At 42.1% G+C, this 13,224-nt stretch overlaps 1 protein-coding gene across 1 annotated transcript in view; it reads left to right on the top strand.

The window, feature by feature from the left end:
* The window catches only part of VSIG1 (V-set and immunoglobulin domain containing 1), a 35,094-nt gene extending 24,444 nt beyond the window's left edge, over window positions 1-10,650 (top strand). Inside the window, 4 exon segments of the mRNA XM_060001998.1 lie at window positions 4,910-5,065; window positions 5,458-5,577; window positions 9,108-9,255; window positions 10,018-10,650. Coding sequence (XP_059857981.1) covers window positions 4,910-5,065; window positions 5,458-5,577; window positions 9,108-9,255; window positions 10,018-10,321 — 728 coding nt within the window. The 3' untranslated portion in view covers window positions 10,322-10,650.
* The last annotated feature ends 2,574 nt before the right edge of the window (window positions 10,651-13,224 follow it).

The following is a 13,224-nucleotide window of genomic DNA, read 5'->3' as shown; positions in this document are numbered from 1 at the left end:
AGCCGTTGCTGCTCTTGAGCTGTGTATATCCATCGCGGGAAAGGAGGAACTAGATCAAACCAGTGACTTGATAATTGAGTAGCTTTGAAAAGCCGCAATTGGTAACAAGGTGCACACCCCAGGAGGACTGCCCAGAACTGTCTGAGCTTGCTGCCCAGGTGATGCCTAAAAAGAACCAGCTATTTACTGTGAGGTTTGCCACTGCATCTACCCACCTGGAAAAGAAGAAAAGGTCATCAAGAGCTGATTTCTAGCAACGGGATGACTCTATCATGTTTTTATTTTGCTGTACCCTGTGCTAGGCTTTGGGGTAAAGGGGATGACAAGAGAAGTATACACAAGCCCTTTCCTGGGAGAGTTGATGTTCCAGTGTGGAATAGATGCTGGCACATCAGGCTGGGAGTCAGAAGACCTAGGTTCTAGCTCTTACTCTGCTACTCAGTGGCCTCAGACAAGTCAGTCCACCTTTCTCTGGCCATTTTGAAATGGGGTTGAAATTCCTGCCCTGTCATATTATCGTTATGAGAATCAAATGATATGCTGGAGATTCAGTGTTCATAGAATTTGAGGGATTAGTCCTCTAATGTTTTTCTCTTACTCCCTGGCTCTGGGTTGTCCTGACCAGAAACAACCTAAAGAAGCCAAGCCTCTTTTTCTCTGAACTTGGAAATAGCCCTGAGGTAAAGTTAGGGTGGTTAATATTCTTAAAGTTCAGAGAGTCCCCAATCAACTTCCATAAGAAGTTGAGGGTCATTTCCTCTCTAAGTTGTTTTTTCCCATGCGTCTTTGGGTCAGTTGTTCTTGCAATGACTGTGCCATGACTTTTCCTTAAGCATCCAGTATCCAGGCAAGATAAGAGACAGAAGGCTCTGTGGATTTCTTTGTTTGGGAACCCTCAAAATCCTATTTTTATTAATTAGGCTAAGAACAAAGGCATTCCACAAATTTATGCTTTCTGGAAATTTTGAGACTGATATTTCCTCTAAAAATTGCAGAGGCTGCTTGCAGTTCTCAAATTCTATTGCACATGAGTGCCTGTTCTGCTTGCCCTGACTGAGGGGTGGGGCATGGTAGCGGCAAGTGTGTAAGGGAGACCAACTGAGGAGAAAGGTATTGATATTTCCTTAAATATTGCTCTTCCTAGCAATGCATCTTTCGGAGACTTTTCATAACCCAGTGGTAGACATAGATCCCATGCATTCACTCATTCATGCATAAATTCATTCGGCAAACCCTGAACACATGTTCAGTTACCATGGTAGGCAATGGAGATGGAAAGATGTCAAAGTTCAGCTCCCAGCCCTCCTAAACTTCAAAGTCTAGTGGGGGAGGCAGATATATAACATAAGCTTACAGTGGAGGGAGGAGAGGAGAGCTGGGAGATCACAGGGGAAAGGGCATAAAGCCGTGCAGGGGGAACTGGAGAAGGCTTCCTGGAGAAAGTGACTTCTGCATTGAATGTTGAAGGATATGCAAGAGCGTGTCAGGCAGAAGAGGGGCTGAGGTGGCAGGGCACGATTTAGGTGAAGGAAAGAGCAATGCACAAAGGCCCAGGTGGTTTGGACGACCATTCAATTGAGAGACTTCCATTAGGTATGATAGCCTTAGAAAATGAATCTCTGAAAAATACCCAGCAGAAGTTTGAATAATTATTTTGTATGCACTTGGAAGGAGCATCATCTTCCTTCTGCAATTTGGCACATAAAAAGAAAATGATGAATTTAGAGAAGGTTTGAGAACACACTGAAGCGTTTTCATTAATTTTCTGAGGTGAGCCTCTTCTTCCCATCCCAATTCTGTAGAAAGCAATAAAGCTAAATGGTAGATCAGTGGCTTTGCCAGTAAAACATCCAAGTTCTGTCGGGGACTTTAACTGGATGAAATGTCAATTCAATACTGAATCAGTAGCCTTAGAAAATATATGGGTTTGGGATGTGGTTCAAAGTGATTTACTAAGTGTTTGGTTAATAAAAAATAAAGAAAAATGTGTTCAGCAAAATAAAAAAATGCCTATCTGGGTTTGATTCTGGGCTCAAGAAATGAATGCAAGTAATTCCAGGGTTTTGTCCATAATTAGTTCAAGTCCTGGGGTCTGGCTTCGTGATGAAGCACCCCCATTTAATTTTCGGTTCAGATTATTCTATTCCACTTATAGTGGAATAAAATCACCATGTTTTTAAAAAAGGCAATATCTAAATCTAGTGATAGGTGCACTGGATTTCTGGTTAAATAGCCTAGTTTATTTAGGGTAGGCAAATCCAAGGAGTTTTCTCCATCTGAGGAAATCAACAGTAAGAAAGAATAAAGAGGGACTTCCCTGGTGGCACAGTGGTTAAGAATTTGCCTGCCAATGCAGGGGACATGGGTTCGATCCCTGGTCCAGGAGGATCCCACATGCTGCGGAGCAACTAAGCCCATGTGCCACAACTACCGGGCCTGCGCTCTAGAGCCCGTGAGCCACAACTACTGAAGCCCATGTGCCTAGAGCCCGTGCTCCGCAACAAGAGAAGCCACCACAGTGAAAAGCCCATGCATCGCGATGCAGAGTAGCCCCTGCTTGCTGCAACTAGAGAAAGCCTGCACGCAGCAATGAAAACCCCATGCAGCCAAAAATAAATAAATAAATTTATTTTAAAAAAGAAAGAATAAAGAGCTAAACAGAAAAATACTTCTTTTAATTAAAAGACACCTGTTTAAAAGAAGGGATGGCACAATAGACAATTGGCTTAAGAAGGTATGGTACATATACACAATGGAATATTACTAAGCCATAAAAAAGAATGGAATACTGCTGGTTGCAGCAGAATGGAAAGACCTAGAGAATATTATGCTTAGTGAAATAAGTCCAACAGAGAAAGACAAATACTGGATATCATTTATACGTGGAATCTACAAAATAATACAAATGAATGTATATGCAGAACAGACTCACAGACATAGAAAACAAACTAGTGGCTATCAGAGGGAAGAGGGAAGGGGGAGGGACAGATTAGGGGTGTGGGATTAACAGATACAAACTATTATATATATAATAGATAAGCAACAAGGACATATTGTATAGCACAGGGAATTATACCCATTATCATAACCTATGATGGAGCATAATCTGCAAAAATACTGAATTGCTATGCTGTACATCTGAAACTATAACAGAATATCACAAATCAGTACACTTCTGTTAAAAGACAAGAAGGGATTGTGAAATTTTCAAAGAACTATAGCTATACCCATCTGTTCTCCTGCTCACATGTACAGTGGGTTGGAGTCTGAGATTGGAAGATTATCAGTGGCAAGGTCGGAAATGTGGCAGCAGGAGTTCATTCCTGCCTGTGGCCAACAGCAATTCCACGTGTATGATACTATATACATTATTTTATTTATATAAATACAATATATTTGGATTAGCTGGAGGCCAGGTACTCTCTTGTTCACATTTTACAGATGAATCAACTGAGGTTTGGCTATGTTAGGTTACTTGCCTAAATACGTCTAGGGTAAAGTTGTGGAGCAGTGTTCGGTGTGGATCCAGAGCTGTGCTCTTAACTGCTGCCTCCCAAGTAAGAGCCAGAGAGCTGGGCATCCTGGAGCATTTAGGGTCTAACTAGCCGAAGGCAGAGAATCTATGCCTTTGGAGTGTTTTATATCCAAATTAAGGAAGGTGAATTGGAAAGTATCGATTCAGATCCTTGTCTATAAGTCAGACTGAGGATAGAATAAGCTGTGAGCAGTAAGATAAGTGAGGAGAATCAGATTCTCAGCTTCCCACAGGAGTTCCCCATACGCAGATGAAACTCAGTATATCCCAAACTGACCTCATCATCGCCCCTTCCTCCTCCTCACTACTTCCCCGAAAACCTGCTACTCACCCTAACCCTCACCCTCACCCTCACCCTAACCCTAACCCTGTATTTATCTCAGGGGATGGCAAGATCATGTACCCAGCTGTCAAATCAGGAACCTGGGATTAATCACTGAGCCCACCCTCTTCCTCATGCCACAGATCCAGCTGGTCCTCAAGCCCTCTCGACTTCTTAATACGGCTTGAATCTGTCTCCTCCTGTCCCTTGGCTCAGGAAGCCCTGGAGTCAGAGCAATTCATCTAAAACGTTAGAATGATCATCATCCCTCCCCTGCTTAAATTCCTTCTGTGGTCCTGCTGCTCTCGGTATAAAATACATGAAACACGAAGCCCCCTAATCTATGGCCTCACTGCTCTCTAGCCTCATCTCTTACCACTCCCCCACCCTACTTCAGAACTGTGTCAAGAGTCACTTTTGAATCTCTGGTGCCTAGTCCAGTGCTGGGCACACAGAAGGCACTCAAGTAAGTGCTTGTGGCATGAAGGATGAATCAAGATTTCAGTGCCCTGTAGCACACCCCTCCCCCGCAATGGGTCTCCCCTCCCGTTGAGGGACACGGGCAAATTCAAACCCTCTATTTTGTGTCACCCCCAGAAGAATAAATGCCAAAAAATGACTCACAAAGGAAAAATATGGCATCAATAAAACAATGTTTTAAAAAGAATAAGTAACCAGTTATCTCAAAGTATTTAAGGGTTCTGTTTTCCTTTAAGACTGTGCTTCCAAAGTATAAACTATGTTCCTAGTTGTTTTGTAATAAAGGCATATTTTAAGGCACAATGCAGAAATTCATGGTTATGAATCTGGGGAGCAGGCAGATAGAATGGATGCTATTAGAATATTAATGGCCCAGTGACAGAAGGTCTTTGTACCTGAAGTGCTCTACTCCCACCTGGTGGTACAGCTAGAAAACTGTCAAAATAAGTTTTTAAAGATTAAAAACAAATAAGTATACATACTCTACAAAAGGAAAGTGAGGAAGTGACTAAAATTGGTACAGACTGCCATTCGTCATGCAGGACTTTTTACTCTTTGTCATTGCCTTACAGTCAAACCTTCTAAGCCCTTTTGCAGCATCCAAGGAATACCAGAAACTGGCCATCCTGTATCTCTTACTTGCCTCTCTGTGCTTGGAACACCTTCCCCGGTGTACTACTGGTATAAACTTGAAGGAAGAGACATCGTCCCAGTGAAAGAAACCTTCAGTGAGTATAGCCCTCTGCTGCCCCTGGCAAGGCCTGGTGTGTGGGCTTGGTCGACAGCATGTGTGTGTGACTGGATGTTGTCCTTAGAGCACAATCTTCGAGTTTTCTGGGAGGAGAATGTACAAAGAATGTCAATCTCTCATCAAGATGGCTGTCCTCCGGTCTTCTCCCCAACTTCTAGAAACCAAGACCATTTTTGGCTCGCAGGTGGTGGGTATGGAGAAAATAGGCATCGTCCCAGATGGGAGTCTCCAGGGGTCTAGTTGGACCCTGGACATCTCAAGAAAGAGAGGCCAATGTGAGGAAGTGGGTGGGCATTGAATGATCTGCTACATTCACATGATCTCTACCCACATAAGAGATTTCAAAATGCTATTTCCTGGTTTTGACAGACCCAGCCACCGGGATTTTGTTTATTGGAAATCTGACCAATTTTGTACAAGGTTATTACCAGTGCACCGCTATCAACAACCTTGGCAATAGTTCCTGTGAAATTGACCTAACTTCTTCACGTGAGTCGATCATATATATAACTTTAACAGTTTCTCCTTAAGTCAAGTATGCTGGGCCTGCCAATCAAGTAAATTAATTAGAATTCCTGGTTAGTCCTTCCTGACTGGAGACTTTGGTGCTTTATTTATAGGTTGACATGGTGGATGACCATCCTAATATCTAATGCTTACATAATACTTAATATAAGCCACATGCTGCTTCAAATTGTTTACAAAAATTAATTTGCTTAACCCTCACAAAATCTCCAGAAAGTAAAACAACAGCCTCATTCATAGTACGAGGCTGAATTTTCTTTGTGATGCTGTTGGTAGATCCAGGTGAAGCTACAGCAATCTGCGTCAAACATGGAGCTCACAAACTTTCCAGTTATTAACTAATTTGCTGAAATCTGCCTCTAATAATAATAGTAATAACGACACTTGCACCTACATTCAGAGTAGCTAATATTGCGGAGCACAAAATATGTGCCGGACGCTTGGCCGCGTGCTGTGAGCGTTATCCCGCTCAGTCCTACAATCACCCCGTCTAGGAGGCAGAATATACTGTTAAGCTTCACTTTACTGAAAAGGAAACTAAAGCTCAGGGAGGTAAGTGACTTGCTCAGGGTCATTCAGTTTGTAACTGGCAGAGTCACAATGCCTCTAAACCTCAACCTTGCAGTTCAAACGTGCCTAGTTACGAAGCATAGACTTGAGGGCCTGAGATTGTCAAATTGGGCCAGTTAGGGGGCAAGTTCTCACAAGGGATATCTTGCTACACCTCTCAAGGATCACTTCATTACATTTCAGATCCTGTCATTTATTCATTTTTTCAAACTTCCTTTGAATCTGTGATTTTAATATATTCCATAACCAGGGGGCCCAGTTCCATTGGATTATTATTCTCCTATGAAGCTGGGCTTTCTTCCTTTTATTTGTCCGGAATCAGACATTTTCCAACTCCAGTTTGCTCCTTCATTTTCGTATCACTTTCAGCCATTTTTTAAACATCTTTATTGGAGTATAACTGCTTTACAATGTTGTGTTAGTTTCTGCTGTATAACAAAGTGAATCAGTTATACATATACATATGCCCCCATATCTCTTGCGTCTCCCTCCCTCCCACCCTCCCTATCCCACCCTCCCTATCCCACCCCTCTAGGTGGTCACAAACCACCGAGCTGATCTCCCTGTGCTATGCGGCTGCTTCCCACTAGCTATCTATTTTACGTTTGGTAGTGTATATATGTCCATGCCACTCTCTCAGTTTGTCCCAGCTTACCCTTCCCCCTCCCCATATCCTCAGGTCCATTCTCTATGTCTGCGTCTTTATTCCTGTCCTGCCCCTAGGTTCTTCAGAACCTGTTTTTTTTTTTTTTTAGATTCCATATATATGTGTTAGCATACGGTATTTGTTGTTCTCTTTCTGACTTACTTCACTCTGTATGACAGACTCTAGGTCCATCCACCTCACTACAAATGATTCAATTTCGTTTCTTTTTATGGCTGGAAACGTCATCTTTTTGTGTGTCCTTTTTTGTGGCCCCATTCTGTCCCTGCTCCCTTGATCATTTCTGCTGTTTTTCTCCATATCTTCCCCAATCTCTTTTTGCCTTTCTAGAGGTACAGTCATATTGCAGATATAGAGACTCCTCAGATTTGTACTTGAGCCTTGCTTCCTTTTGAATCCTCTTTTCAATGGTGTCTAGCATTTGGCTTCCTTCCTGCCTTCCTGCCTTCTTGACTTCCTGCCTCCCTCCTTCCCTCCATCCCACCCTTCCTCAAACCTTCATTGACTATCTACTGTATGTCAGGGAATGTCCTAGGCGATGGAGATTCAGACATTAATAAGATATATGTCTTACACTCAAGGAGCTCACAGATTAGCTAGAGGCACAAACACTAAAATTTGTTAAATGTTATAACAGAGGTCTGCACAGGGTCTATAGGATGCCAAAGAAGAAACAACTAATTATGATTATAGAACCAGGGCCAGCTTTACCAATGAAGTGCTATTTGAGATGGAGCTTGCAAAGCCTGTTTCTTTAAAATTAGGATGAGGGTAAAAGGAGGTTGAAGGCTGACAGCAGAGCAGCAGGCTTAGGAGGGCAACCAGTCGACGCTCAGGGAGGAAGGTGGAGGACTCCAGAAGGGATGTCTCCAAGGGAGGAAACAACAACAACATAAGAAACTGATAGATTAGCTGATGTGTTTGAACTACCGAAAAGACTTTTGCTAGAAATTTTGGGGATTAGTAATAATACATTAAAAAACCCATAAATCCCCAAATGAGGCAATTATTAACCTTGGGGAAATTTTTAAAATGTTGTACAAGAAAGAGTCATACTATGTTCTGCAGCTGTGAACAATATTTACATGGTCATAATACTGCAAACATTGATTTAACGATACCTTATGTTATATTAGGAGAATATGGCGGGATGTGAGGGGAGTGGTGTAAGAGTTAAATCTTCAACCTCCAGAGTAGGAAGCCAATAGAAAATGACAAAATTTGGAAAAGGCAGAACATATTAGAACAAGTGTAATAGAAACATGGGGGCAAATTCCTCTTGTGAATGGGACTTAGAGATGGGAAGGAGTGGAGAAAGGAACTGCTGATTTTTTTTGTTGTTGTTAGAAGCCTAGTAGAACTGCTTGACTTTCTAAATGACGCACATGTATTCCTTTAATCATAGAAAGTTAAAAGAATGATCAGGCAACTCAACTAGCCTTTCATCTCAGAGTATAAGATATTCATCCTTGCTTGAAGGGAGGCCGATGGGGATGGGCCCACCTGGAATCCAGACATGGTCTCTTGGGGACAATACCTCAGTGCTTGAAGGTCTGGCGCTCAGCTGGATCATTTCACACTCATTAAGTTTTTCCATAGACTGATCTAATAAACCAGATGCTTGTTTATGGAAATGGGCATATCCCTTCCCAGTGGCCAGAATGCATGAGGCTCTTTGGTGAGCATGGAATCTATGGAAGAGCAGGTTTTTAGGGAACTACTTCACGCATGCTTTGGGAAAGCCTGGTGAAATGTCCCTGCCTGTAACAGACGTCATTTCCCTGGTGACCGGATTGCAGCTCCATCGTGTCTCTCTCACTGCCCAAGCAAATGCACGGTGAAGACTTACTTCTCCAAACCGCATTTTTTAGTTCGGGGGGGCCGTGCCACAGGATCTTAGTTCCCCGACCAGGGATCGAACCCACACCCCCGGCGGTGGAAGCGCAGAGTCCTAACCACTGGACCGCCAGGGAAGTCTGAAACCGCATTTCTAAAGCGACCCCACCTCCCCCAAGTTGGCATATTCTTTTCTCTTTATGTGTGTAAATGTGAGTGGGAAGGCTACATAGTCAAGCCAGTCACCTTTCTTCTCCCACTATGAGTCCAGCTGAAAGAGTTCTAAGGGTTTCCATGCTCTCAGCCTATACAAGGCACCTTCCCACTATATGAATGCCCTGGATATTCCCCACCGGTCACGAATGCACGTGGATGAGGCAGACACTATGCTCCACTTTACTAACCAGCTGCTTGTGTCCTCCAGATCCAGAAGTTGGAATCATTGTCGGGGCCGTGGTGGGTACCCTAATAGGTGCTGCCATTATCTTCTCTGTGGTGTGCTTCGCGAGGAACAAGGCAAAAGAGAAGGGGAAGAAAAGGAAGAGAAATTCTAAACCCACCACAGAACTCCAGTAAGACCTTACTTTGTTGCCTTTACTTGAATAGACATTTCTCAGGCCTGTCTCTTTCAGTCAGCTCTTCCTAAGCACTCCTTTTAGCATAAGATATAGAGGCATCTTTCTGCTCACCCTCACTGCTTTTATAAAAGAATGGTGATGGCTATCATGTACTGAGCGCTGCGTGCCAGACTCTGTGCTAAGCATTTTATGTGTATCAACTCATTTAACTGCCACGACAATCCTTTTAGGGTTAAGAAAATGTTTTAATATATTAATATACTTGTCCTTCTACCAAGAGTGATAAAATGTAACTTTTAATGTTTATTTTATGGAACAAGGGGCCCATGGAAGCAAAAGTGCTGAGGGCCCAGGCTCTTGACCACTTTGTTATTTCTTATCAAATGTTATTTCTTATCCATTTCTGTGCTTCCACAACCAAGTGCCAAGCATTGCGCTAGATGGAGTGGGTGCTAGATATGCACCAGAGCCATGAATTTGGCCAAAGACCTTATTAGAACTTTAGACCCTTTCAACCTCATAAGTTTTCTCACCTCTTAAACACTGGTTTGTCTTTCTTGAACTCTCATTATATTGTTGAGACCTAACCTTTCTGCACTCCAAATGGAGACCCGTGGTCTGACAGTGAGTCAGACTATCAGAAATCACAGAGGTCCTGAACAGATTGGGACCTATGGTCACGGAGGCTACAGAGCCTATGGCTCCATGTGAGATGTCAAACCCTAACTTGTTCTTCCCTGGGCCTTCTTCCTGCAGACCAATGACAAATGTAAACCAAAGTGCAGAGTGTGAGACAATACCAGATGAAGATATCATCCAAATAGAAGCAACTCTGCCATCTTCCATCCATGAGGCTGAGCCTAATACCACCCTGGGGCCAGATGACAAGCCTCTCCCCAAGCCTGAGCCTGCCTTGCAGCCTGCCCTGGAGCTGGTCTCAGGGCCTGAGCTTGCCCCAGCGCCTGAGCTTGAGATCAAGCTGGAGCCACAGCAGGAACCGGAGCCCTCGATTGTAGTTGAGCCCTTCTGTGATAAGGGAGAGGGGGTGATTAAGACATAGGCCCGTGGCCTGAGTAGTGTTCATCACTAAGGAACCCATTACTGGCGTTTGGAATTCAGTTGACCTAACTAACCCACAACCTCCCTCCATTCTGACCAACCCTCTTCTAACAAGGTGCTCCTACCATCAATCCAAAGCAGACAGGTCAAGATAACTACTAAATAAATGCAAGGGTTCCTGCATTACCAGTATAGAGTACTTACAATTTGACTAACATGTAAACGCAACTAATTAAATGACAAATGATTTTGAACTCAGTTGAAGGTGTTTTACAGCATGTGTGTCTTATTTCAGACAATCTGACTTCTCTATTTTTAGCTACTCTTTGAGATTCCACATGCACACATGACAAGGTGGCATTAACTGGATTCAATATTATTTCTAGGATTTGTTGTTGACAGAGCTTCCCTATTCATTTTCACATTGACCACTAAGAAAAGAATTCACCAGCATTATCTCATAGATTGGAAAAAAATTCCTTAAAATTCCAGAGGGAAATAAAGGGTACATATTAATTGGTACATAGCATTTAACACTAGGTCTTAAAATTAATGCTTCATTTATCATATTAGATTTCCCAAAGAACCACCAGCTATCCAATATCTGAGCACAGCAAAATTTTAAAATAACCCAATTTTTAAATGCAAAATAACGTACAGGCAAACAATTCCAAATACACTTTTCCTTCAATGAATACAAAATATTGATACTACAGGTGATGTACAATTTAGCTTTGCATGAGCTATTATGTTGTCACACTGTCTGATGCTATCTACTTTGGAAGGGCCAGAGTAGGAAACTGTTCTAAATGAACACTTAAGATCTATTTTGGATAATCGGAACTAATTAATCTATTTTACTGTTGGGATATTTCACATTAATAAAGAGATATCAATCTTGTATACATGCTTAATATTAACTAAAATGCATTGACATCACCTCTTCACCTGTTAAAAAGCTTTTCTATTGATCATTTTTTACCCACATCTGACTTTGAAGAAATTTACCGGTAGACTTTTTCATCTGTGTAATCAATCAGATTTTAAATCTTATTTTAAGGTTCAATAAGTAATACTCAATAAAAATCTTATTTTAATGATCCTAAGGTAAATCTTTTATAAATAATTTTATTGATATATACATTATGTACAATAAACTGCACCTATTTCAAGTGTAAAATTTGATGAGTTTTGACAGATGTATACACCCATGAAACCACCGTGGTAATCTACATGGAGCATTTCCATCATCCCAAAGTGTTTCCTGTGTCCCTTTGTGCAATCCCACCATCACCCTGGACCCAGGCAACCACTGATTTGTTTTCCATCCTTAGAGATTAGCTTTGCCTTTTCTTGACCTTCATATAAATAGGACCATACAGTATGCACTTTATTGTGTCTGACTTCCTTCTAAGTGAAGTCTTTTTTTAAAAAAATTTTTATTTATTTTATTTTATATTTCATTTTTGGCTGTGTTGGGTCTCTTGCTGTGCGCGGGCTTTCTCTAGTTGCGGTGAGCCGGGGCTACTCTTCGTTGCGGTGTGCGGGCTTCTCATTGTTGTGGCTTCTCTTGTTGTGGAGCACGGGCTCTAGGCGCACAGGTTTCAGTAGTTGTGGCACGTGGGCTCAGTAGTTGTGGCTTGCGGGCTCTAGAGCTCAGGCTCAGTAGTTGTGGCGCATGGGCTTAGTTGCTCCGCGGCATGTGAGACCTTCCCAGGCCAGGGCTTGAACCCGTGTCCCTTGCATTGGCAGGCGGATTCTTAACCACTGTGCCACCAGGGAAGCCCCTAAGTGAAGTCTTTTAAAATAATGAATCTCTAACTTATCACATTCAGATTTTCATGTAGAGGAAACTGTGAAACCATTTGTATATAGATCATACCTATACACTAATTGAGGTAGAGTCTCAGAAGGTTTTAGGGTAGATTGAAATTAAAATTAATATTACGCTTGTCCAGAGTCATGGAGAGAAGAGATAGCAAGTTTTTACTTATGCATTTTCCTTGATGTGTTAATTTTCAGCCAATCGCAGGGATTTTTGAAGCATCTGTAATTCCATTCAGACCAAATACAATATTATGACATACGGTATCTGATGGGTTCAGGAAGCAAAATGATGAAGGTCTTAAGAATGATCTAACATTTACAGCTTAAAAATTTCAATTACCAGAATGCCAAAGTAGCTGGAATTCACCTTCCCTTCTACTTTTATGACAGAGGTAAATCGCAAGAGACTAAAAATATATAATAGTCAACACCGCCCCCAAATTTCTGCTGAATTGGTGCTGAACAGGAAGGCAGGCACTCTTGGTGGTCTTATAGAGCTCTGCTCTTATTAGCACTGTTCTGATCAAAATGCCAATAAATAGTTGGATTAGTGGTTTTTAACCTTTTTTGAGGCCATGGATCACTTTGAGAATACACTGAAAACTCTGGACCCCTCTCCTTAGAAAAATGCTTATACACACAAAACGTCAAGTACAGTTTTAGATAAATTACAGACTCCCTGAATCCAAGAATAAGAACTAGTGAATTAGATAAAAACACAGAAGGTACACTTAATAAATCATGCATCCTGGGGTGCGTGGATACTCAAAATTATCTTGATAGTCTGGAAGGTGAGTTGAAATCAACATAATGAATTTGCCAGGAATGGAGGGTATGGTCCAGATTTAAGGATATAGAGTACTTGTTGCCAATGCAGAAACCCTAGCTGGGCAAGGTTGGGAAGTAGGTGAGGTTAATCTGAAGTGGTATCTTTGGGTCTCTCTTTTCAGTTCCCTTCTTGGCCTTCTGGCATTATTTTCCAGACACCCAGGGTTGTCATGCACCTACTGGCTCAGTGACCCATTTGGATCTGAGTCCCTCAGGCAGGATTCATTGCTCAACCTATCTTTACCCTTG

Source organism: Delphinus delphis, chromosome X (assembly GCF_949987515.2).
Source record: "Delphinus delphis chromosome X, mDelDel1.2, whole genome shotgun sequence".
Classification (NCBI taxonomy): domain Eukaryota; kingdom Metazoa; phylum Chordata; class Mammalia; order Artiodactyla; family Delphinidae; genus Delphinus; species Delphinus delphis.
Note: the sequence above shows the minus strand (reverse complement) of the source record. Positions and strands in the feature narration are given on the sequence as shown.